The following is a 26,238-nucleotide window of genomic DNA, read 5'->3' on the forward strand; positions in this document are numbered from 1 at the left end:
CCCAAGTCACGTAGACCATCTTAGGAATGGTCATTCTAAGCAATTAGAGTTGCCTCTTTCCAACACAAAAGCAAATATTCTGGCTTTTAATACAATTTAAAATCTGAGTGAAGAAAGAATAAAACAGTGGATACAGAAAGAAAGAGAAGATTCGGAGTGGGAGACGCTATGTGAAAACAGAGAGTCGCTACCACGTTGACGAGTTCATTTTCGGCACTCTATTAATACTATGCCAAAATTATCCGAGCTCCCTGGCCCATCAAGAGATACAGTCGTCTTTAGCGTTGCTACTGAGTCAGGCTAATGCATAAATGTTTGCTTTCCTCAAATCAGGGGGAAAAGGTAGCATATGTCCTGATTTTTTTTTTCCCTGCAGATCATTCCAATATCACAGTAAAGAGCAACAATGTGTGATAATGGCTGAGAACAGCAAGTCTTCCACCATCACGAGGAGGAGAAATGTTGTTTTATTTGAAAAGAAAAGTGCGTACAATGTTTTCTCTTCTTCTTCCTCCTTCTCTCCTTCCTTTCTTCCCCTTCTCCTTCTCCTTCCCTCCCCTACACTCTCCCTCCTTCTTCTCTTTTATCTCTTTTATTTATGACGCCAGAGAAGGAAGGCATGATGGTATGGTGACACTGAGCTCTTAGTCAGGACAGGGCATGCCCACTAGCCAGCCATGGCAACTAGACCATGTCACTTCACCGCTGTGTTTCATGTGTTCTGATTTGATTGACTTCTACCTCTATGACCCTGAAAAGGAGACATTCAAATTTTTATTTTATTATTTTAGGGAGGGGGTGGGGAGTCTCAACGTTCCTTATGATCTTGGCCTCTTGTTCTGAAGGGGAGATGTGGCTCTTGGCCACAGTAACATTTGGATAGAGACAAGATCCTTATTTTTAATCTTTAATTTTCCACTTTTTTTGGTCGGGCTCTTTATTCCCTCAGATTCTGAAATGTGCAGGAGTCATATTTTCTCCTCCATATTGTTGTTGTTAGGTGCCGTCAAGTTAGTTCCGACTCATAGCGACCCTGTGATGTACAACAGAATGAAACATTACCCGGTCCTGTGCCACCCTCACAATTGTTGTTATGCTTGAGCCCATGGTTGCAGCCACTGTGCTAATCCACCTTGTTGAGGATCTTCCTCTTTTTCACTGACCCTCTACTTTACCAAGCATGATGTCCTTCTCCAGGGACTGATTCCTCCTGACAACATGTCCAAAATACATGAGTAGTCTCTCCATCCTTGCTTCTAAGGAGCATTCTGGTTGTACTTCTTCCAAGACAGATTTGTTCATTCTTTTGGCAGTCCACGGTAAATTCAATATTCTTCACCAACACCACAACTCAGAGGCATCAATTTTTCTTCGGTTCTCCTTATTCATCGTCCAGCTTTCACATGCAGATGAGGCAATTGAAATTCCATGGCTTGGATCAGGCGCACCTTAGTCTTCAAGGTGACGTCTTTGCTTTTTAACACTTTAAAGAGGTCTTTTGCAGCAGATTTGCCCAATGCAATGCATTGTTTGATTTCTTGACTGCTGCCTCCTTGGGTGTTGATTGTGGATCCAAGTTTCTCTTCCATAGTTTCCTCTAAAATGTCAGCTGGATAGTCCCATTGTTTAGGATGAGAGGTGGCCTAGATTCCTATGGAAATCACTTTTTTTTAACAAAAGCTCCATGAGGTTAACTACAGAGATTTGAATGAACATGACGATTGTGAGGAAGGCGCAGGACGAGACAGTGTTTCGTTATGTTGTACGTAGGGTCACTACGAGTGGGAACCGACTCAATGGCACCTAACAACGACAACGCGGCACTTTTAAAACTATCCCGTTACTTGCTAGGTATTAAAATCATTTATAATAACAAGTTAAAAACCAAAAAAAACCAAACCCGTTGCCCTCAAGTCAATTCCGATTCATAGCGACCTTGTAGGACAGAGTAGAACTGCCCCATAGGGTTTCCAGGGAGCAGCTAGTGGATTCATACTACTGATCTTTTGGTTAGCAGCTGAGCTTTTAACCACTGTGCCACCAATAACAAATTAGTAGTTCAAATATTCTGTAACCGAGGGTGTTAAAGGAGACCAAAGCAAAAAAACCCAAACCAGCTACTGTCAGTTCGATTTAGATTCTGGGCGCCCCGGTGTGTGCCGAGTAGAACTGTGCTCCATAGACTAGAACCATGCTTCCGTGACGTTTTGAATGCAGACTGTCAGGCCTTTCTTCTGAGGCGCCTCTGGCTGGGTTCAAACTGCCAGACTTTTGGGTAGTTGTCGAATGTGTAACTGTTGGTACTACCCAGCGACTCCAGCAGCATCCTATTTCCTGTATTCCATATATTCTTGACAATGCTTTGCAACGTTCTTTCTAATCTCACTGCAAAACCCCAAATAAGATGTTTAAAAGTATTTCTTTAGGTTAGGGTATTTCTGTGCATTGATTCTTCTTCTTAGGTTTAATTAGCCGTGTCCCTGCTACACTCCTTTGCTCACCCGTTTATCTCTAATTCCTGAGATTAAAGTACAGATTAAATTGAAAATTTATCTGTTCAAGTTAGTAGTTTTTCCCAGTAGTGATTAAAGGATGTGATAAATAGGATTCTCTACTATCCTCCAGATTAATCACATGTATTGGGTAGGATTCTCTTTAGGAAATGCAGACATTTAAATATGTCATTTGTAAATTGTTAACCAAAAGGACTAGTTTGAAGTTGCTTGTGTTCAAGGTAAAGGAAAGGATCAAAAGGTTATGTAAACTTGGATGGGTACAGACAAACACCAGAGGTAAAAAGTCAAAAGGTCAGTCAGCTGGGGTGTTTGTTTCTTTACTGTGGAATATCAACCCATTGCCAGATTCCCTGCCAAGGTTTTTCTGGGAAGCAATCGATGTCAGATCATGATGACATCTGCCACCTCCCTCCATACCCATTGCCGCCCTTCAGTCCAAGCCGCCCTTGGCTCCAGCCAGGGCCACTGCCATACTCAGCCCCCCTTCACCCTGAGCGGCCAGAGTGATAGCTTTAAAATGTAACTTCCCTGCTTAAAACCCTTGGGAGTGCACTTCGAATAAAATCCAAATGCTTACACCAAATACTATTGGTAATTAGCATTTGCATCATCTAACCCCTGGGGCCACTGTCTGCTTGACTTGGGAAGCTTCGCTCCCTGGGCGGTATCTCTGTTCCTCAGACTTGCCAAGACCGCACCCCTCCCTCCGCCTGGACCCTCTTTGCCTCTGCCCTGCCCACGGCCAGCTGCTGCTTCTCCTCTTTCCGGTCTCAGTGCAACATCGCCTCCTTTCGAAAGCCTTCCCCGATTCCTGGGTCTCCTTTTCACGAAGTACCTTGAGTTTGCACTTCTGATAAATGAACTATGTCTAATGTAACAGTGTCCCTAAATGAAGATACATGTGCAATCATTTTACATAATGTTGGCATAAAAGCCTTCGTTTGCTATAGGTGAATGAGAAGTGGAATCCCTAGCTCATGCAAACAGTTAATGCAATTGGCCGCTAACTGAAAGGTTGGAGGTTTAAGTCCACCCAGGGGCACCTTGGAAGAAAGGCCTGGTGATCTACTTCCAAAAAAATCAGTCATTGAAAATCCTATGAAGCATAGTTCTACTCTGACACACAGGTGCTCGCCATGAGTCGGAACTGACATGATGGCAACAGCTTTTTCTTTTCTTTTTTAAATTAATATTAGAAGTACTTTCTCCTGGTAATTATCAATTAATTTTAAAACTTGGTTAAAGAGGGATATCATAGAAGATGACGCACATACACCTTAAACATTTTATATTTTCACTGAAAACATAAGTTAATGCTAGCACTGTTCTGAAGGCAAGCAGAAGCTTTTATTTTTTTTTTTTAAATATGGGTCCACCAACAAGAGTTATCTGTCACATTTCTTGCATAAAATGTCCTCTAGTGCATTGCATACAATAATCAATTTCTTTCTCTCTGAAGTGGAACAAGCTCTAGAGACATTTATTTATCAGCCTGACAGGAGAATACCTTTGGAATTTTTATGATTTTCCCCCAAACTCATAGAGTTGACTTGCCCTCAGTGATTTGACAGCAATTTCTAAAATGACTCAACTCTTTCAAGTCCTTAAAAGCATCAACTTAGTCAAAAAACTAACAAGCAGAACAATCACTCTATTTCTTTTTACATTCATGTCTCAGTTCAGAACATTTTTAATGAAATATAACTGGATACGAAGTTTGACAATAAAAACGACGACTCTCGGTGAGCGTGTTGCCTGGCCGGTAGGAACCGACAGTGGGTAGATACACCAGAAGGTGGCCTTCCAGCCATGGCGCCCAGCTGAACCCTGTAGGTGCCAGAGAGTGTGTTTTAAAGCCACGACAGAGCCCATTGGCTAATCAGGGTCGATTCACTTCTACCGTGAACATTTAACACAAACCACTTTTTCATATTTGAAATTCTGGCAGCCTCAAAAAAACAGACACGGCCGGGCTCTCTCTCAGCCTCTACCCACCTTGCCTTCAAGCCCCATTCCCCTCATTGCATCTCACCGTCCTGCTTATTTTCTCTGTAACACGTATCGCCATGAAGGCATCTCCTTTCTTAATTTGTTTCCTTAGTTACTGTCGCGCCCACCCCGACTCCACATGGGCAGGAAGCGGGCCCTGTACTCCATGGTGTCCCCAGCACCAGGCATGTGCACAGAGGGGCCCAGCAAGTAGCTCTGGGATAAAGAAACCAAAGTGCCAGATAGCTTCGTTCACTGCACCTCTTACAAAGACATGCAAGACGGTCTTTTTAGATGGCAGGAAGATGGTGGATTCTGGTTGGTTTTTTCCTCCTGCAGTAGTGCAAGGTCTTTCTCCCAGGTGCCCTAGCAGCATGGCCTCCTCCTCAGACTGCTGACGGAGCATGTCAGCTCACACACGGGCTTCCCTTCAGTATATCTTTCAGAATGCAAGACTGGAAATGGAAAGTACTATAGGGGCATGATGGCCAGAACTCGAAATGGGGTTGTCTGCCAGAAGTGGAAGGATTTGTCTCCTCATGTACCCAGGTAAGACTTTCTCTTTCATCTCTGTGTTCCCCTATTGTGTTGAGAACAATTCCATGACCTCTCAGTCTGACCAGATATGCTATTGGAGGTACAAGAGAACTTTATGAATGTTTGTCTACGTTCCTGGTGCTGCTGTCACAAAGTACCACAGTGGGTGGCTTTAAAGAACAGAAACTTAGTATCCTACAGTTCTGGAGGCTGGAAGCCCCTATACAGGGCATCAGCAAGGCCATGCTCTCTCTGAAGGTTCTACGGGAAGGCCCTTCTGTCTCTTCCAGCTTCTGGTAGCCCCAGGCATTTCTTGGCTTATAGATGCATCTTCACATGCTGTCTGTCTGTCTTCTCTCTGTGTGATTCTGTCCCCTTGTCTGTTCTCCCCTTTTATAAAACACCACTCAGAAGCGACTGGGACCCAACCTCCTCTGGTATGACCTAATGAATAAACTGATCACATCTTCAAAGAAAGAACCTATTTCCAAATAAGGTCAAGTTCACAGATATTGGGGTCAGAACTTCAGCATACCCTTCTGGAGGACACAAGTCAATCCATAATAACGTTAATGTAGAAGAGTTCAATTATTTATAACACAAGCGCAGAAAACGGCTGCCTTCTATTTACTCTTGTGTATATAATTTTCTAGAAGATCTAGAACATAAAAGGTCACCTAGCAAAAAAGAAAAAGCAAACTATGAATTCTGGGTCAAGTCTGAGTAAAGATGAAAGATAATCAGGTTTAGAAGTGAGTCAGTCACACTCAAACATACCAAGTTGGAACTCTGATCACACAGTCACCTCAGCACTGAACCCACTGAAGCAGCAGAGTAAGTAAAATATAAATCAAGAACAGACTATCTCACAGCTTTTGTCACTTATTTTGGTGTCACCCTCTCTCCCAGTATGACATCAGGTGGCCTATACTCTCAGTAACAACACTTATTAAGTAGACATTTAGTGTTTGCCTCTCCTAAACAAGTTTCCTTCGTTGCATCCCTATGAGATGAGCAGATCCAATTCTCCCTATTAGATAAACCTGACGTGAGGTTTATAAAAAACAAAACAAGAAACCCATTGCTGCTGAGTGGATTCTGACTCAAAACGACCGTGTAGGACAGAGCAGAACTGCCCCATAGGGTTTCCAAGGAGCATCTGGTGGATTCGTACTGCAAACCCATTGGTTAGCAGCCTACCTCTTAACCACTATACCATGGGCTCCTGATAGACTCAAAGGTGCAATAATGAAACCAAACAGCCAAATTATAGATGTCAGGGGCTTCAGAGAAAATCCAGGCCCTCTTCACCATTACAGATGGGTAAACTGAGGTCCTGAGAGCAGGCCATTTACTAAGACCCAAAACAGGTTCGTGGAAGAACCAGAAAAAAAACCAAGTCTTGTGCCTTTTCTCTAGTTTGTCACCTCCACACAGCAACTCAACACTAGAACTGAAAACGAGATTAGCACCCCCCACCCTCGACCCCAGTTAACTCAGGCTGTGCATCCGAGAGACCACAGTGCGTGGAATCAGACGGCTCTGGCTCTCCGTTCTGGACCTGCTACAGATTCGTTGTTCACATGTAGGCAAGCTTTATTTTGTTTTACATGGCTGCACCTCAGTTGCCTCATCTGTGAAACAGGGATAATCGCAACTTCCTGAGAGGATTTTTATTAAGATTCAATGAGAGAACATACAGAAAGATTTTAATGTAATGCTCACCACACAGTTCACACAGACTAAAAATTGGTATTAAACCACTATTATTTTTACAGAGAGAAGGGTAATGGATAAAACTAGGTGTTCAGAATAAATAAAAATCTGGCAGGCTCTGGAGGCCTTTGTACTTCTACAGGGTGTGTATAAAAAGGCGTTGGCTGTACATCTAACTAAGCCTTGCCTGTCGATATAGCAATAATGGTAACATTAGCTACTGTACCCGAAATCGCCAATCTCTGAAATTCTGACACCACCCTGCAACAGCACAGCCAGAATGTGCCACCATGACAGAAACTGACATTTCGGATGGGAAATAGAGAGCATCTTATCCCGGCTCGCTGACAGACGCTCATTTTTAAAAAGCAGCCAGTCAAAGTGCCTGTCTTCCCCCCTCCACAGGTACTCACCTCATAGATTCCCTTCCGAGGGACTGGAGGAGAACTATTGCCGGAACCCGGACAACGACGAGAAGGGCCCATGGTGCTACACCACCAACCCAGAGGTCAGATACGACTACTGCGACATTCCTCAGTGTGAAGGTCAGGATGCCTCTATCAGCTGCTTTCCCAGCAGCACTTCATCTGTAAAAAGCTTGGTGTAAAGCCATTTCCCACACGAATATTTAATAATCAATTAGTGCAGAGTTTCACAAAATTGAGTAACTGGACGTACCTCTTGGAAAGAAAAAAATTACCTCAGACCTCCCCCAGAACTGCCTTATTTTTATTAAAATGTTGCAGATGTACAAATATAAAACTAGATAAAAACTTTAGAGATAAACTTCTTATTAACTGGTATGCAATCCGAAACCAAAAAGAAAATTTGCAATTAAATAATTAAAATTAAACTACAGAATCAACAAAATTCAAATAAACAATACTAATTTAATGTGGTCGATTTCATTGTTCTGTTGAACCTAAGCAATGAGCCCATTCTTAAGTCAGCAATCCATTATTTTAATGGGCTGACCAATTGAACACCGAACAATCAAGCCAAACTCGCTGCCATCATGTGGGTTCTGACTCATAGCAACCCTGTAGGACAGAGTACAACTGCCCCATAGCGTTTCCAAGGAGCGCCTGGTAGATTCGAACTGCTGACTTTTTGGTTAGCAGCCTGTCTCTTAACCACTGTGCCACCAGGGCTCTGATCAATTGCATAGTGCACCTCAAAGTTCAATGCTGAAAAATCAAATTATATTGAAAAAAATTTCTTCATTTCATTATTTACTGCTACATTTACAGCTGCAAGGGGGAATGAATGGGGGGGGGTGCAACATCTCTGCTTGCAAAGTGGAGGTGGTACTAGGTGACAACTCAGATCCCCCGCCACTTTTATGTATCTGAACCATGGGGGATCCTTTATCTGCAGGTCATTTAGCCCTTACTTGACATGAATGCATATTTTTTCTATCAGTTCTGCCTCTCTTTTCCTTATTAGCCCGTTAAAGTTAAAGTCATACATTATTCTGCCGCACTATGTTATTTCAATCACTGCTTGATATTCCAAAGCAAAGTTTCCATAAGAGAAAGACAACCAGCCAGTCATGAGTCTCAACAACATAAAAAGGGGAGCACCGTCACTCTAGGTGAATACTGTTCTCCAATGAGGTCATCAAGACACAGAAAAATGCCAGCTCTGAAATCTGAGGACAGTGCCGGCATATTTGGTGGTCACCCATGTGAAGACAATCATTTCACAGAAAATTTCAAAGCCTACTATTGAAATGAAGACACCAAATATTTATGCATTCTAAGAATCACAGACTTCTGAGAATATGCGCACACACACACCGCCCCCAGGCCTGGGGCTCCCAGTATTGTGGAATTTCTGAATTCAGTCATGACTATAATAATTGAGGGGATATTGACCAAAATATGGTAATTCTACCACTTGAAAGACAGATTGACATTTCGGGTTGTGGTGGAAGATTCTGAGTCTTTATTCCAGTGATGGTTGGAAATTGCCCATGAACAAGTGGCAACGGTATCTATTTCTAGTGCGATCTATTTTTTGTTATCTTTTTCCTTCACCCCTTTCAGTTTCTTTCTCCCTTCTCTCCCCCTCTGTCCAGATGAATGCATGTACTGTAGTGGAGAAAACTATCAGGGTAAAATTTCCAAGACCATGTCTGGACGTGACTGCCAGGCCTGGGGCTCTCAGAGCCCGCATGCTCACGGATACCTTCCTTCCAAGTAAGTCTCTGGGGGCACAGGGGGTGAGATGTTGAAGAGGCGGGAAGCTCTGTCAGGCACTGTTGTTGTGTACATATTCCAGTGTGACTCAGAAATGATCACACTTCTGAGCTTGGCATCCTCCCACCCGAAAGCAAGTAAAATATACGTTCTTGCTACTCAGAATGGGGCCTGTGGTCCATGCATCAGCAGCATCCATATCACTTCAGTCTGCTAGAAATGCAGAATCTCAGACCCACTGAGTCTGAATCTGCAGTTTAACAAGTTCCCCAGTGATGGGTGTATGTACATTAAAATCAGAGAAATCCAGATACATCACCTGTGTCTTTTCCAAATATTTCCGCCTTCTCTTTACTCCCTTCTCTTTATACCAGCGAGGCTCACGGCTTCTTCACCTATGATTTATGGGTGGCCTTCAGGGTTCTGTGAATCCCCTGACATTGATGTGTATTTATATCAGCGCGTTTTTCTGCAGTGAGGAAAAAGGAATTCACTTAAAAAGGACCGAGTTCCTGTCCTAGAAGGTAACGCTGCTTCCTTGAGTAAGGTGTTCTGAGTATCCCATTTCACATTCACTGCACTGGCCTCCCACTCTGCCGCTGCTTCCGGTCTTTCTGTTCCTTCTCTTGTGACTGAAGGACCATCAAGGCCTCGGAAGTGAGGCTAAGCCACAGCTTTCACTGTGGAAAGTAAATCTACCGGATTTTTGCAGCTCCCATCCTGAATAGCTAGCTCAACACAGAGAGGCTGTGATTTTCCTTCCCAAGAGAAATACAGTAAAGGCCTCAAGGCCCAAAACTGGGGAAATCCACTTCCAGGAAAATAGGAGAAGAGGATTTCTTCGGCCACTGTGGCCACTCTGTCCACCCTGGCTGAGCACGTGAGTCTCAGGGAGCGACGTGAGATCAGCCCAGAGGCCACAGGCATGGCTTGTCTAATGGCCTCAGCCACAGGGTCACTGTGGAGGAAGCTGAGGGGCCTCACCCCATACTCTAGGGACAGGCTCTCATGGAGCACAGCGCACCCCTCTCAGTTCCCATAGGCTCAAATGGGAGTAGAAGAGAACCTGGGAGACTAGAAAGGCCATTCCTAGAATATGCAGACGCCATCTTCTCAGCTGTAAGTGCACTGGATGAGTATCTTTCGTCAGTGAGGACTTTGTGTTTTAGAAATTGCTATTTTGCAGCTGAATAACTGGAGTTTGCTGACGTCAGTTTTCAAGATGGCCAAAAGGATGACATTCCGGAGCCTGCTCAGTGATTTGTGCACGTGTAAACTGTTACAAAAAGTCCCTGGCGTACTGAGCTAACCTTTCACTAGAAGGCTGTCTCTCCATCCAGGTGCCTGTCTGTGCTCGGCACACAGCAGGCGCTCAATGCTGCTGCAGTTGAGAAGATTCTCATCAGTGAATGCCAGCGTCAAGTGCTGTTCAATCCCTCTCGCCCATTCAGGTTTCCCAACAAGAACCTGAACAGGAACTACTGCCGTAACCCTGACGGGGAGCCCCGCCCGTGGTGCTTCACCATGGACCCCAACAGGCGCTGGGAGTTCTGCGACATCCCCCGCTGCAGTGAGTATGGCTCATCCCCAGAAGTCAGGGGTCTTGACCTCTCAGAATCGAGGAAAAAACATTAGTTCCTGGGTACTGTGCCTCAAAGGAGCCCTGGTGGTACACTGGTTAAGCGCTTGGGCTGCTAACCGAAAGGTCATAGTTGGAACCTACCAGCAGCTCCACTGGGGAGAAGACCTGGTGATCTGCTCCCCTAAAGATTACACCCTGGGAAACCCTATGAGGCAGTTCTACACTGTCCTATAGTGTTCCTATGAGTCGAAATCAACTTGATGGCACACAACAACACTGTGCCTCAAAGTCCTGTGGGATGTCATTGCTCTTTTATGCAAATGGTTAACGCATGTGGGCGCTAACTGAAAGGCTGAAGGTTGGAGCCCACCCAGAGGTGCCTCAGAAGAAAGGCCTGGCGATCTACTTCTGAAAAATCAATCCGTGAATACCCTATGGAGCACGTGCTGTTGCCATGAGTTGGAGTTGACTTGATGGCAACTGGCTTAATTGATAACTGTAGATAAGTGGATCAGAACATCCATTTATCATGCTTTTTCCTATCAGGGAGCCCCAGTGGTGCAGTGGCTAAGAGCTAAGGCAAGCTATGGCTGCTAACTAAAAGGATGGCAGTTCTAATCCACCAACCGCTCCTTGGAAACCCTATGGGGCAGTTCTACTCTGTCCTGTAGGGTCGCTATGAGTCAGAATCGACTCAACGGCAATGGGGTTTTCCTATCAGAGACTTCTGCCTCTCAGGAGTACAGCTAAATGTTGGCTCTTGGTTGGCATCGCTGGCATTCCGGTCCATGGATCCTGTTATCTACTTGAGTTCTTTCTAGCTGTTGCTTTATCAACGAAGAGGTGTCTCTGGCTGCCCTGTTCTTCCATATTTCTACCTTGTGGGGGAGTGGAGGGGAAAGGCGTCCAGGGGGAGAAGAAGAAATGGCAGACCTAGTAGGAACAACTTGGAAGGAACAATTTTATAATATTTTCCTTCTATGAGAATTTGAAGCAAGGGACTGAAAGTTTAGACAATCATCAGAGGTGAGAAGGACTCAGCCAGCCCTGGGGGCTGGCTTCCCTCCCTCTGCTCTGACGACCATGCCTTTGGGGAACAGCAGGTCCTCATGGATTCTCCTTCTGTAGGAATACCAGCTTCTCTTCTTGCCATTTTTTTTCTTTTCCCAATAATTTCCCAATTTCTGGATGCACACACCATTCCCTGGAGACATTGTCTGTTTTCTTTCCATAAACTCTCTGTTGTTTGGCTTTCTGGAACACTGGGTGTCATTCAGCTAATATTTACTCAGGGAATAATTCATTCTTCACAAAGGATGTGGATCATCCATCGGCATATGTAAGGGTTTGGGGCCAGGGGCTGACACATATTGATACCACCTGAGGAACTGAGGGAAGAGAATCAAGAAGGAAGCCTCTACTCCAAGGGCCCAGCCTCTGAAGGACTTCCTCATGAGACGCCCTCATAGACATAGATTCCACCCGATTTACTTCTTCTGAAACAGACCAACAATTTTCAAGTATCAAATTCCAAGACAGGATGGGTGGAAAAGGAGATAGGCTGGTGTCCCCTGCACCCTTCTCCCTATAAAGTCTGCCTGTGCATTCCTTACTTTAGAAAAATTCATTATAATTTATTTTCCCTATTCAAGCAATGCTTCCACCACCATCTGGTCCAACACATCAGTGTCTGATGGGAAAAGGTGAAACCTATCGAGGGAATGTGGCCATTACGGCATCCGGGCACACCTGTCAGCGCTGGAGTGAGCAGACCCCTCACAAGCACAACAGGACCCCGGAGAACTTTCCCTGCAAGTACGTCCCCTGCTGGTCTCACTCCCGGGCCTTAGTTCTAGTTATTACAGGAACTCAGGGTTAAAGTATTCTGGAGTGAAAAGCAATCGAGCCACATGCAAGGGAAGTGAAACTCAGCGCTGATTTTTCTTTTTCTTTTTTTATTGTACTTCAGGTGAAGGCTTACAGAACAAATAGTTTCTCATGAAACAGTAGTACACATATTGTTTTGTAACACTGGTTAACAACCCCACAACAAGCCAACCCTCTAACTTCTCAACATTTTTTTTTTTGGTGAAAATACAGATAGCCAAAGATACACCATTTCAAAAATTTCTACATGCACAGTTCGGTGACATTGACTACACTCTTCCAAATTGTGCTGCTATTCTCACTTAAGATGAAGGCTTACAGAACAAAATAGTTTCTCATTTAACAGTTAGTACACATGTTGCCCTATGACAATGGTTAACAATCTCCCAACACATCAACAATATCCTTACTCAACCTTGGATTCCCTATCACCAGCTTCCTTGTCCCCCTCTGCCTTCTGGCCCTTGTCACTGGACTACTGTACCTCCTTAGTAACACCGATTTTTCTTTAACACTGGTTCTCAAAGTGTGGTTCCTGAGACCAGCAGCACCAGCATCACTAGGAATTTGTTAGAAATGCAGATTCTTGGCCCTACTCCAGACCTACAAACCAGGTCCCACAAATCTGTCTTTTTTTTGTTGTTGTTGTTTCTTTTTTTTTTTTAATTACTGTACTTTTGATGAAGGTTTACAGAACCAGCTTCTCATTAAACAATTAGTACACATATTGTTTTATGACAATGGTTAACAACCCCATGACATGTCAACACTCTCCCTTCTTGACCTTGGGTTCCCCATTACCAGCCTTCCTGTCCCCTCCTGTCTTCTAGTTCTTGCCCCTGGGCTGGTGTGCCCATTTAGTCTCGTTTTGTTTTATGGGCCTGTCTAATCTTTGGCTGAAGGGTAGACCTCAGGAGTGACTTCATTACTGAGCTAAAAGGGTGTCCGGAGGCCATACTCTGTCAGGCCAGTAAGTCTGGTCTTTTTTCCACAAATCTGTTTGATGAGCCCTCCACTAAACGCACGTGAAAGTTTGATAATCACTGCTCTTTAACACCTAAAATCCATAGCTGGGGTCTATGCCTCCAGAAGGCAGGGACTGCGTATAAAATACCCATCGTATATTCAGCATATAGCACAATGCCCAACACACAGCAAAAGACCTACTTTGCTTGACTACACAAAGTCAAGGAATATATTTCAACCGTTCACCCAAGAGAAGCATCTGTGCCACAATTCTATGGAATCCTGCTCTGCTTAAGCTTCCCTCTGGCCTCCATTATTGAAGCTGCGTAACAATAGAGCATTACCTGAATACATATCCAGTATCACCATTAACAAGCATGCATGGGTCTTATCTATTTATGTAGCCTTTTTGGAAAGCCCAAGTCACAATCATTTCTTTTTCAGAAATCTGGATGAAAACTACTGTCGTAACCCTGATGGAGAAACTGCCCCTTGGTGCTACACAACCGACAGGGATGTGAGGTGGGAACACTGCAAGATACCATCCTGCGATTCATCTGCATCGTCCACTGAGGCAACATGTAAGAAAGGATAAAGAGAGCTTACTCAGGGCCCCAAAGGCCCTCTTTGCCTCCTCCAGTGGGGTCATCACTGTACACGATACCTTTGTTTATAGTTTGACTCTGTGGTGGTCAGAGAACATGCTCTGTGTGAGGTTTGTTTTGTGGTTCAAGAGTATGGTCTATCTTGGGGATGTTCCATGTGCTCTTGAAAGAAATGTGGGTCCTACTGATGTTGAGCGCCTGTTCTATGAGGTCAATTAGGTCAAGTTGTTGTTGGTGTTGTTTAGCTCTTCTGTCTTCTGACTGATCTTCTGTCTCCTTGTTCTGTTGATGAGAGATGAACGGTGACATCTCCAACTATTTCTCTTTTCAGTTCTTTTTGTTGTATATGTTTTGAAGCTCTGTTAGGTACACAAGCATTTAGGACTGGCATGTCTTCTTGATGAAATGACCACTTTATCATTATGTAATGTTGCTCATTATCTCTGGGACTATTCCTTGTTCTGAAGTCTACTTTAGCTGATATTAATATAGCCTCTTTTCATTAGTGTTTGTATGATTATGTTTTTTCTCAGCCTTTTAATTGAGGTATTTAGACCATCTGCATTTAATGTAACAATTAATATAGTTGGATTTAAATCTACCATCTGTTGTTGTTGTTAGGTGCTGTCAAGTCGGCTCCATTTATAGCGACCCTATACACAACAGAACGAAACACTGCCTGATCCTGCAACATCCTCACAATTGTTGCTATGCTTTCTTTAGCCCACTGTGTCAATCCATCTTGTTGAGGGTCTTCCCCTCCTTTGCTGACCCTCCACTTTACCAAGCATGATATTCTTCTCCAGGGACTGATCCCTCCTGATAACTTGTCCAAAGTATGTGAGACGTAGGCTCACCATCCTTGCTTCTAAGAAGCATTCTGGTTGTACTTCTTGCAAGATAGACTTATGCCTTCTCTTGGCAGTCCACGGCATATTCAATATTCTTCACCAACATTATAATTCAAAGGTGTCAATTCTTTGGACTTCCTTACTCATTGTCCAGCTTTCACATGCATATAAGGCGATTGAAAACACCATGGCTTGGGTCAGGCGCACCTTAGTCTTCAAGGTGACATCTTTGCTTTTCAACACTTTAAGAGGTCTTTTGCAGCCAATTTGCCCAATGCAATGTGTCTTTTGATTTCCTGATTGCTGCTTCCATGGGTGTTGATTGTGGATCCAAGTAAAATGAAATCCTTGACAACTTCAACCTTTTTTCTGTTCATCATGATGTTGCTTATTGGTCCAGTTGTGAGGATTTTTGTTTTATGTTCAGGTGTAATCCATACTGAAGGCTGTGGTCTTTGATCTTCATCAGTAAGTGCTTCAAATCCTCTTCACTTTCAGCAAGCAAAGTTGTGTCATCCGCATAACACAGGTTGTTAATGAGTCTTCCTCCAATATCCTGATGCCAATTCTTCTTTATATAGTCCAGCTTCTCAGATTATTTGCTCGGTATACAGATTGAATACGTATGATAAAAGGATACAACGCTGACGCACACCTTGCCTGACTTTAAACCATGCAGTATCCCCTTGTTCTGTTCAAACGACTGCCTCTTGATCCACGTACAGATTCCTCATGAGCATAATTAAGTGGTCCGGAATTCCCATTCTCCTCAATGTTATTCATAATTTGTTAGGATCCACACAGTCGAATGCCTCAGCATAGTCAATATAACACAGGTAAACATCTTTCTGGTATTCTCTGCTTTCAGTCATGATCCATCTGACATCAGCAATGATATCTCTTGTTCCACGTCCTCTTCTAAATCCAGCTTGAATTTCTGGCAGTTTCCTGTCGATATACTGCTGCAGTCGCTTTGGAATGATCTTCAGCAAAATTTGCTTACGTGTGATATTAATGATATTGTTCGATAATTTCCACATTTGGTTGGATCACCTTTCTTGAGAATAGGCGTAAATATGGATCTCTTCCAGTTGGTTGGCCAGGTAGCTGTCTTTCAAATTTCTTGGCTTAGACGAGTGAGCACTTCCAGTGCTGCATCCGTTTGTTGAAACATCTCAATTTGTATTCCCTCAATTCCCGGAGCCTTGTTTGTTGCCAATGCCTTCAGTGCAGCTTGGACTTCTTCCTTCAGTACCATCGGTTCCTCACCATATGTTACCTCCTGAAATGGTTGAACGCTGACCAATTCTTTTAGGTATAGTGACTTTGTGTATTACTTCCACCTTCTTTTGATGCTTCTTGTGTCGTTTAATATTTTCCCTGTTTAATATTTTCCTTCAGTATTGCCTGAATTTTTTCTTCAGCTTTCACTTTGAGAAATGCTAAGCGTGTTCTTCCCTTTTGGTTTTCTATCTCCAGGTATTTGCATATGTCATCATAACACTTTAGTCTTCTCCAGACACCCTTTGAAATCTTCTGTTCAGCTCTTTTACTTCATCATTTTTTCCTTTTGCTTTAGCTATTAGACGTTCAAGAGCAACTTTCAGAGTCTCTTCTGACATCAGTTTAGGTCTTTTCTTTCTCTCCTGTCTTTTTAATGATCTCTTGCTTTCTTCATGTATGATGTCCTTGATGTCATTCTACAACTCGTCTGGTCTTGGATTATTAGTGTTCAAATCTATTCTTGAGATGATCTCTAAATTCAAGTGATATATACTCAAGGTCATACTTTGGCTTTCATGGACTTGTTCTAATTTTCTTCAGTTTCAACTTGAACTTGCATATGAGTAATTGATGGTCTGTTCCACAGTCGGCCCCTGGCCTTGTTCTCACTCACTGATGATATTGAGCTTTTCCATCATCTCTTTCCATAGATGTAGTCGATTTGATTCCTGTGTCTTCCATCTGGTGAGGTCCATGTGTATGGTCACCGTTTATGTTGGTGAAAAAACGTATTTGCAATGAAGAAGTCATTGGTCTTGCAAAATTCTATCATGCGATCTCCGGCATCGTTTCTGTCTCCAAGGCCCTATTTTCCAACTACCGATCCTTCCTCTTTGTTTCCAACGTTTGCATTCCAATCACCAGTAATTATCACTGCATCCTGATTGCATGTTCGATCAATTTCAGACTGCAGAAGTTGGTAAAAATATTTAATTTCTTCATTTTTGGCCTTAGTGGTTGGTGGGTAAATTTGAGTAATAGTCGTATTAACTGGTCTTCCTTGTAGGTGTATGGATATTATCCTATCACTGACAGTGTTGTACTTCAGGATAGATCTTAAAATGTTCGTTTTTGATGATGAGTGCGACGCCATTCCTCTTCTAGTTGTCATTCCCGGCATAGTAGACCATATGATTGTCTGACTCAAAATTACCAATATCAGTCCATTTCAGCTCACTAATGCCTAGGATATTGATGTTTACACATTTCATTTCTGACGATTTCCAATTTGCCTACATTCATACTTCGTACAGTCCACGTTCTCATTATTAACGGATGTTTGCAGCTGTTTCTTCTCATTTTGAGTCATGCCACATCAGAAATGAAGGTTCTGAAAGCTTGACTCCATTCACGTCATTAAGGTCGACTCTACTTTGAGGAGGCAGCTCTTCCCCAGTTATCATCTGAATGCCTGCCTTCCAACCTGACGGGGTCATCTTCCGGCATTATATCAGACAGTGTTTCACTGCTATTCATGACGCTTTCATTGGCTAATTCCTTTCAGAGGTAGATCGCTAGGTCCTTCTTCCTAGTCTGTCTTAGTCTGGAAGCTCAGCTGAAACCTGTCCGCCAAGGGTGAGACTGCTGGTATTTGAATACTGGTGGCATAGCTTCCAGCATCACAGCAACACACAAGCCCCCACGGTATGACAAACTGACAGATGCATGGGGGAAACCTACCACCTAGTTAATTCCTATTTGTCCTGTTTGAACTTTGTCCTTTTTTTCATCTTTTTCTGCCTCCACTTGAATTATTTTTATGATTGTTATTTAATTGGAACTATTTACTTATTAGTTGAACTTATTTTTAATATTTTTGGTAGTTTCTCTAAAGTTTATAAAGTACACCTTTAGAATAATATTATGTGAGGTAGACTACCTTCACATAATATTACTCTATTTCATGTATGATGTAAGAACCTTACAACAGCATACTTCAATTTCCTCCCTCCCAAATGCTGTGCTATTGTTCTCAAATAATTTACTTCCATTATGTTATAAATCTCACAATAAATTGACACTTTTTTTTGTCCTGAACAGTCAGTCATCTTTTAAAGTAGTTATAAATAAAAAATATTTTTTATGTTTACCTTTATTTTTATCACTTCTGATGATCTTCATTTTGTTTACGTAGATCCAAATTTCCATCTGGTGTCATATTCCTTCTGAAAAGACTTCTTTGAACATTGTTTACAGCACAGGTCTGCTGGTGAGGAAGTCATTCAACTTTCGTATGTTTGAAAACACCTTTATTTTGTCTCATTCAGTTTCAAAAAATAATTTTGTTGGTTATAGAATTCTGGGTTGGCAGTTTTTTTCTTTCATCACTTTAAAGATGTTACTTCATGATCTTCTGTTTTGAATAGTCTCTGACCAGAAATCTTACCACTGTATTTAATGTTTCTTTTTTCTCTGTCTGCCTTTAAGACTCTCTTATCTTTGGTTTTCAGCAGTTTGACTACAGAATGTGTAGGTGTGCTTATTTATTATTATTCGTATTTATCCTGCTTGGGGTTCTCTGAACTTCTTGGATTTATGGATTGTTGGTTTTCATTAAAGGAGTCCTAGTGGTGCCATGGTTAAAGCACTCAGTTGCTAACTGAAAGGTTAGTGGTTCAAACCCAGCAGTTGCTCTGCAGGAGAAAGATGTGGCAGTCTGTTTCCACAAAGATTACAGCCTTGGAAACCCTATAGGGCAGCTCTACCCTGTACTACAGGGTCACTATGAGTTGGAATCAACTCGATGGCAATGGGTTTTACAGGATTCTTGTTCATTTTGTAAAATTTCCAGCCATTTCCCTTCAGATATTTCTTTTTCCCTTCTCTCTCTTCTGTTTTGGACTCCACTTATCCAAACAGTAGACCATTTTACATTGTCCCACATCTCCTAGATGCCTGTTCTGCTTCCCACACCCCCACTCCCTTTACTCTTTGTGTTTCAGTTTGGATAATTTCTATTAATCTTTTTTCAAGTTCACTGATTCTTTCCTCGGTTGTGTTGTCTGCTTATCAACTCACTGAAGGATTTCTTCACCTCTGGTATCATGGTTCTTATTTCCAGTGTTTTCATTTTACTTTTGATAGTTTCCATCTCTTTGTTGAAATTCCCCATCTATTCAGGCATATTGTCCACCTTTACCACAAACCCTGTAACATATTAATCATTGTTATTTCACGATCCCAATCTGACAGTTTTCACATCTAGTTATCCCTGAGTCTGGCTTGTTGATTGCTTTATCACTGGACAACGTTTTTCTTTCTCCCCCTCCCTTGTCTTTTTTGATGTGTCTTGTAATTTTTTTTTTTTTTTAATCAAATGCTGAACACTGTTAGAACAACAGTACAGATTGTGGTAAATATTATTTACACTTTGAAATGGGCTCGCCTCTTCTGTCAGTATGTTGTTTGGTAATTGAGCCTATAAAGTCGGCCGTTGAACTGAATTTGGGTTTTGTTGTTGCTATTTTTATCTTATGTGCACCAGACATCACTCCTCCAGCAATGGGCTGCTGTTACCTTGTGCTCAGAGTGGGACCTGGGCTGCTGATGCATTTTCTCAGTGCTCCTAGTCCACCCCCTGCTGGAAGCACTCACTGCATGCCTACTCCACAGTGCACCCCACCCCCTCATGCTCTCCATCTAACTCCAGTGATAGACTGCTAAACTCTGGTGGGGGTAGGAGAGTTCTCTATTTTCCTAGTCCAGCCTCAGCCTTAGGTAGGCTCTGTGCACCTGGGCTTTGAAGGCAGGGGTTTCTTAGTGCTCTTGCCCCTCCTTCCCATGGAGCCAAACTCTAACCTGTATCCCTGGTAGGTCTTGAGTGGAAGAGTAGCCGACTTCTGCTTTGTGTCAGTGCAGGATCCTGGGCAAAAGAGGGTTTCCTGTCCCTCCTCCAGGGGAGTAAGATTTTTGCTTCTACTCCCCCTCCTCCCTCAAAAGCAATGAATCTTTGCCTGCTGTTCTGAATGCAGAAGCATCTCCTGCCCTATTCCATAGCAGCTTATGGCTTTTGCTTTGTATGAGCAAAGGATCTGGGGAAATGTGTAAGGGTTTCCTGTCTGTCTCCCACTGATAGCCAATCACCACTTGCAGTCTGCACCCTGAGTGTGGCTTCCTCCCAGTTGTTCTCAAGCACACCCAGTGGAGATCCATGAAAAAGAGCTTGCAACTGAGTACAATTTCCAAGAACAAGGACTCTGTTCTATTTGTTTTCTCCTGAGTTTTGAGTTAAATATTTCCAAGGAAACCTAGGCCATTAAAGTTCTAGAATACTGTGGATCTACTGTTTTATTTGCATGCCCACTTGTTTACAAATACAAAAAGAGTACAGTGGTAAGTCCCAGGGAATACTGTTCATTCAATAAACTACACGTTTCTCTGTTCCAGTCATTATTCAGGTTGACTTCTTCTATTTCCATTTCAGTGCCACCCGAGCAAACCCCTGTAGTCCAGGAGTGCTACCACGGCAATGGACAGAGTTATCGAGGTACCTCCTCCATCACTATCACAGGGAAGAAGTGTCAGCCTTGGTTATCTATGACACCACACCTGCATCAGAAGACCCCGGAAAAGTACCCAGATGCGTATGTCTTTGATTTTAGCCATAATAGAAGCAACAGCCAACTTAAATTTGTTAGAAGAGCTGGGCCTTAAACTAACTTATTAGCACCAAACTTCTATTGGCTCCAGAATGTGAGACAAAATGTCTCAAGCACCTTGCTTTTGAGCAAAGTGTCTGAGAGATAAGAACTTAGAGGCTGGCTATGTTTCCTGAGTAGTTTTGCAGAGGGGGGCAGGATAGGTGAGGTGGTGGTGAGGAAAAAAGTTCCTAAAATCTTAGAAACAGTACCATTCCTTAACACCAGCTAAACATCATTACTGCCTTCCAACAATGGAATTTTATCATTCCACCCTCCAGCCACTGGAGTGAAGTTTGTGTTTGCCATTTCTGTTCATGGGTCCTGTGTGTGATCTGAACTATAGAGACACACTGGGTCCTGAGCTCTGGTAATCTGAAGGAATAGCCTTACCAGGATAGGAAGAGCCAAAGCAGGAAAGAAGGAAGGCAGATGAGAGTCAGGAAGTGTACAGACGCTGATAGGTAAGATGGGCAGGTGGAAGGACAAAAGACCAAGTCTGACCAGACCAGCCTTTCTGCCATAAGTAACTATAATACATACGGGAAAATGCTTTCAGAAGGTGGACTACAGGAAGCACAGGACTGAGACCTTCTAGAGAGGGAAACAAATAAGGTCAACCCCATAATTTCTCTGACTTTCTTTCTGGAGACACTTTCTAGATGCAATGCAAAGAGACAGAGTTAGTGGAGATCACAGCAGTCTTGCTGAGCTGAGGAGACAGAGACTGGAATCTAGGATTACTGAAGCAGCTGGGATTTGCTAGGCAGGGTAATAATGAGAAAGGATCTGTGCAGAGAAAGAGCTCATAAATCTGCACAGAAGTTCCCTTTAAGATTTTGGGTGAAATAAAGCTGCACGTGCACAGGTAGAGATTCCACAAAGTTGGACAAAGAATAACTACTGGGAAAAGAGAAAAATCTTCTCAATCCATGTATGTGACAAATGGCTGATATCCAGAATAATTAAACACCCCTGCCACTTAGTTATAAGAGGACAGACAACCTGATAAAAATGGGCAAAAGAATTGAATAGCATTTCAGAAGGGAAGATACACAAATGGCCAATAAAGCCCATGAAAAATGCTTTTAACATCCTTAGCCATCAAGGAAATAAGAATGAGACAAAGAGAAAAATAAGAATGAGACAATGAGACGCCATCACACACCCACTGGAAATGGCTACTATTAAAAAGACAGACAACAGTAAGCAGTATCAAGCATATGGAGCAACTGGAACTCTCATACACTGCTGGTGAGAGTATAAGATGGTACGACCACTTTGGAAATGAGTCTGGTGGTTTCTTACGAAATTAAACAAATATTTACTGTATAAACTTGCAGCTCTACCTCCTGAATATTCACTCAATGGAAATGAAAACCTAAGTCCACAAAAAAGATCTACAAGCATATTCACAGCATCTTTATTCATAATAGCCCCAAGCTAGAAACAACTTCAATGTCCATCAATAAGAAATGGATAACCAATTTGTGGTATATTCATACAATGGAATACTACTCAGCAACAAGGGAACAAGCTACCAATACTCCCAAATACAACGGATGATGCTCAAAAACATTAAGTGAAAAAAAGCCAGATATAAAAGAGTATATGCTGCATGGATTCACTTATGTGGGGTTCTAGAAGAGGCAAAACTTATTTATGGTGAATGGAATCAATAGTATGATTAGGCAGTAACACAAGGGAACTTTCTGGGGTGATGGAAATGTTCTATATCATGATAGGAATGTGGGTTACACAGGTTATCTTCTTCATCAAAATTCATCAAACTATACACTTAAGATCTGCTGTACATTTCATCATATGTAAAGTATACTTAAAGTATATTTCAAACAATAAGCCTTTTAACATGTCCAGTTGCTTGGAAATCCACTGACTGGCTCCCTCAAACTGTGGGCCTGGCCTGAGACTATGTCACTTACCTACAGTAGCTATACAGTGATGGATTCCCATAATACACAATATGTTTCAAGTTTTCCCAGTCAGCAACAGGTCATGAATCCAAATTTTAAAGGGAATTCCAAGGCTTAGAATTCTGAGAGGTTGAGGCAATGGTTTTAGGAGTCCCCAGAGTGAACAAAATTGCCCAATGCTTTCTCAGGCCTCTCACAGGCCCTGCTATGTCTCTTATTATTTTCTGACTCCTCCATAAACACTCAGATCCCCTAGTCCACCCAGACTTCTCCCATTACCCCTTGGGTCTCACTATTCTTTAATCACCAGTCCCTCAGCCCCTTAGGCTGCAGAGTGTGGTAAAAAGAACAGAGGAGATTCAGTCATGTTCATTTTCCCATAATGCACCTGAAACGAGGTCCAGCCTGGTAGCTCATTTGCCAGGTTAGCTTTCATAATTCTTTTAAGCCCTAAACCCACTTGATCTACCTGATATTTACAGTAATATCACTTACATCCACCACCCATCTGTCAGTTTGTCGTACTGTGGTGGCTTGCCTGTTACTGTGATACTGGAAACCATGTCACTGGTATTTCACATACCAGCAGGGTCACCCATGTTGGATGGGTTTCAGGGGAGATTCCAGACTAAGATAGACTAGGAAGAAGGACCTGGCAATCTACTTCTAAAAAAAAATTGGCCAGTGAAAACCTTATGAAGAGCAGTGGAACACTGTGTGATATACTGCCCCTGATATGAGCCCCTCAGATTGGAAGGTACTCAAAATACAACTGGGGAAGAGCTGCCTCCTCAAAGTAAGAATAGACCTTAATGATGTGGATGGAATCAAGTTTTTGGGACCTTCATTTACTGATATGGCACGACTCAAAATGAGAAGAAACAGCTACAAATATCCATTAATAATCGGAGCATGGGATGTACGAAGTATGAATCTAGGAAAATTGGAAGTCGTCTAAAATGAAATGGCATGCATAAAGTTTGATATCCTAGGCATTGATATGGATTCGTACTGGCCATTTTGAATCAGACAATCATATAGTCTACTATGCCGGGAATGACAAATTGAAGAGGAATGGCATCACATTCGTCAAAAAAAATCAAGATCTATCCTGAAGTACAATGCTGTCGGCGATATGATAGTATCCACACGCCTACAAGGAAGACCAGTTAACTGGACTATTTTTCAAATTTATGCACCACCCATTAAGGCCAAAGACGAACAAATTGAAGATTTTTACCAACTTCTGCGATCTGAAATTGATCAAACATGCAAACAAGATGCAATGATAATTACCGGTGATTGGAATGCAAAAGTTGGAAACAAAGAAGGATTGGTAATTGGAAAAATACAGCCTTGGTGATAAAAACGACCATTTGTGCTTGTGGTATTGTTACTGTACCTTTAAGGAAACATTTCAAAGTCACGTGTTAACACGTGTTATAACAAACTTCAGAGGGTGCTTGGGTATCCCTGAAGATTCTCCCACTCTCCTGACCTATACACTATTTTGGAATTTACAGTGACTTGACAATGAACTACTGCAGGAATCCAGATGCTGATGAAAGACCCTGGTGTTTTACCACTGACCCGAGTGTCCGATGGGAGTACTGTAATCTGAAGAGATGTTCAGAGACAGCAGGGAGCCACTCAAATGCCCCTGCTCTGCCCCAAGCTCCAAGTGTTGAGGCTCCTTCTGAAACAGGTAAGAGGTTTGTGGCCAGAGATCTTCTATCGCTCTGCCGTAGGGATGAAAAGAGATGGAAAATCTTACTGATGCAGAGGGTTTAGATACTGCCCTATCACTCGAGTGTTGGCTGAGGACAGGTTGTGTGAGAGGAAGACTTCCTCTCTTTGGGAGCCATTGCTGCTACTGCTGGCATAACGAAGGTGGGCAGTTTCTTTAGGACTTGACAACAAACTGGTTTTGAGGGATAAAATTTTGAGATTAAGAGGTTGATAATGACGGCACTGGCAGAACGGGTAATTCCACAAAAGCACGTCCCTGCCTCGTTTGTGGAGGAACAGAAATGATGAATTTGGTTTGGAATATTCTGACTTAGAAGGGCTAGTATGACAGTCAAATGCTGTTCTCCAACAAATAGTTGGGAAAGCGGATTCGTAGCTCAGAAGGGTTATCCAGCCTGAATATAAGAAGTTGGTTGTCATCTGAGGTCTGGGGCAAAAAATAACCAGTACTTCCTCTCTGCTTCCTGGGCCCTTGGTTTGTAACTCCAAGTACTTAGTGCCTGGTCCTGCAGTTGGGAGGGAACTGTAAAGTGCTCGGCAACATTGCAGGCTGAAAGGGCTCAGAGAGGGGCCAATTCTCTGCCTGCCCCAGAATGACAACTCAGGTAGTCCTATGACTTTCTAATCACTTCTGGATAACACAGAATCCTCCAGACAGTAATGATTAAAGATGAGAACTTGGTTTGAAGTTGAGGCCTCTCCTGCCCCACTGTGCACTTGCTGATGTTGCCACTTCTCCCCAGGCAGGAGAACCTCCCCTGGTATTCCCTGGAGCAGGGTGGGCACACCTCTGCTACCTCTTCCCTGGTGAGAATGGGTCGGCCAAGTGCCCCATCTAGGTGTCCCTTGCAGACATGACTTGTGATGACCTGGCATGGTCTCTCATATGCACGGCTAACTTATACACTCTGGTCCTGGTCACACACATTCTCACCCCTCGGCAGAGAAGCTAGCTGCCCAGCTTTTGCTCTTCAGATTTTACAAGTGGCCATCAGAACACTGGTCTGCTGGGGCCCACATGAGACACACAGCAGGTTCTCTGAGGTGACTCATGGAAGTCCCCATTCCCTAGGCTTGAGATGGGGGCCAAACTTGGGCAAAAGGAGGGCCCAAATCACATTTATATTATCCCTCTCACCTTGGAGGGTGAGCACTCACAGCACAACTCTAGCCAAAACAGCATATTTTATAAATCCTTTCAATATGCACTCACTTGCTCTACCCTTGATGACAGTGAGGTATTTAAAGTCATGGAATGGTTCAGAGCAGCATTTATGCCATGCTAATCCTCATGGGCGCTCTGTCTCGTTTATTGTAGTGTCCCAGCCAAAATTTCTACTCTAACATCCTGCTAAATTTGTGATTATTTTCAAGCTAATAATCTTTTCTAGAACTTCTTAAAATAAGTAGGGTGACTGTCAGCATTCCACAGTGTTCTGAAGGACTTGACCATTGAGTCTGCCTCCTTAGAGAAAACCAAAGTAACTGCAAATATTTATTCATCAACTTCTTGGGTCGATGTAATTGTTGTTAGGTGCCATCCAGTCGGTTCCAACTCATGGCGACCCCATGTACAACAGAACAAAACACTGCCCGGTCCTTCGTCACCCTCACAATCATTGTTATGCTTGAGCTCATTGTTGCAGCCACTGTGTCAATCCATCTCATTGAGGGTCTTCCTCTTTTTCGCTGACCCTCTACTTTACCAAACATGATGTCCTTCTCCAGGGATTAGTCCCTGGTGATAACATGTCTAAAGTATGTAAGACAAAGCCTCGCCATCC

At 42.9% G+C, this 26,238-nt stretch overlaps 1 protein-coding gene across 4 annotated transcripts in view; it reads left to right on the top strand.

The window, feature by feature from the left end:
- The window catches only part of PLG (plasminogen), a 51,616-nt gene that overhangs the window by 6,436 nt on the left and 18,942 nt on the right, over positions 1-26,238 (top strand). For 3 of the 4 annotated variants that reach the window (XM_004368791.2, XM_023727984.1, XM_004368793.3), the window contains exons 3-11: positions 377-483; positions 4,940-5,054; positions 7,164-7,303; positions 8,839-8,959; positions 10,411-10,529; positions 12,194-12,356; positions 13,839-13,958; positions 20,532-20,717; positions 24,229-24,410. In XM_004368791.2, coding sequence (XP_004368848.1) covers positions 377-483; positions 4,940-5,054; positions 7,164-7,303; positions 8,839-8,959; positions 10,411-10,529; positions 12,194-12,356; positions 13,839-13,958; positions 20,532-20,717; positions 24,229-24,410 — 1,253 coding nt within the window. Of the gene's footprint in view, positions 1-376; positions 484-4,939; positions 5,055-7,163; positions 7,304-8,838; positions 8,960-10,410; positions 10,530-12,193; positions 12,357-13,838; positions 13,976-20,531; positions 20,718-24,228; positions 24,411-26,238 lie in introns of all 4 variants that reach the window. The other variant, XM_004368792.2, reaches the window with a different exon arrangement.

The sequence above is a fragment of the Trichechus manatus genome, unplaced genomic scaffold, assembly GCF_000243295.1.
Source record: "Trichechus manatus latirostris isolate Lorelei unplaced genomic scaffold, TriManLat1.0 scaffold00002, whole genome shotgun sequence".
Classification (NCBI taxonomy): domain Eukaryota; kingdom Metazoa; phylum Chordata; class Mammalia; order Sirenia; family Trichechidae; genus Trichechus; species Trichechus manatus.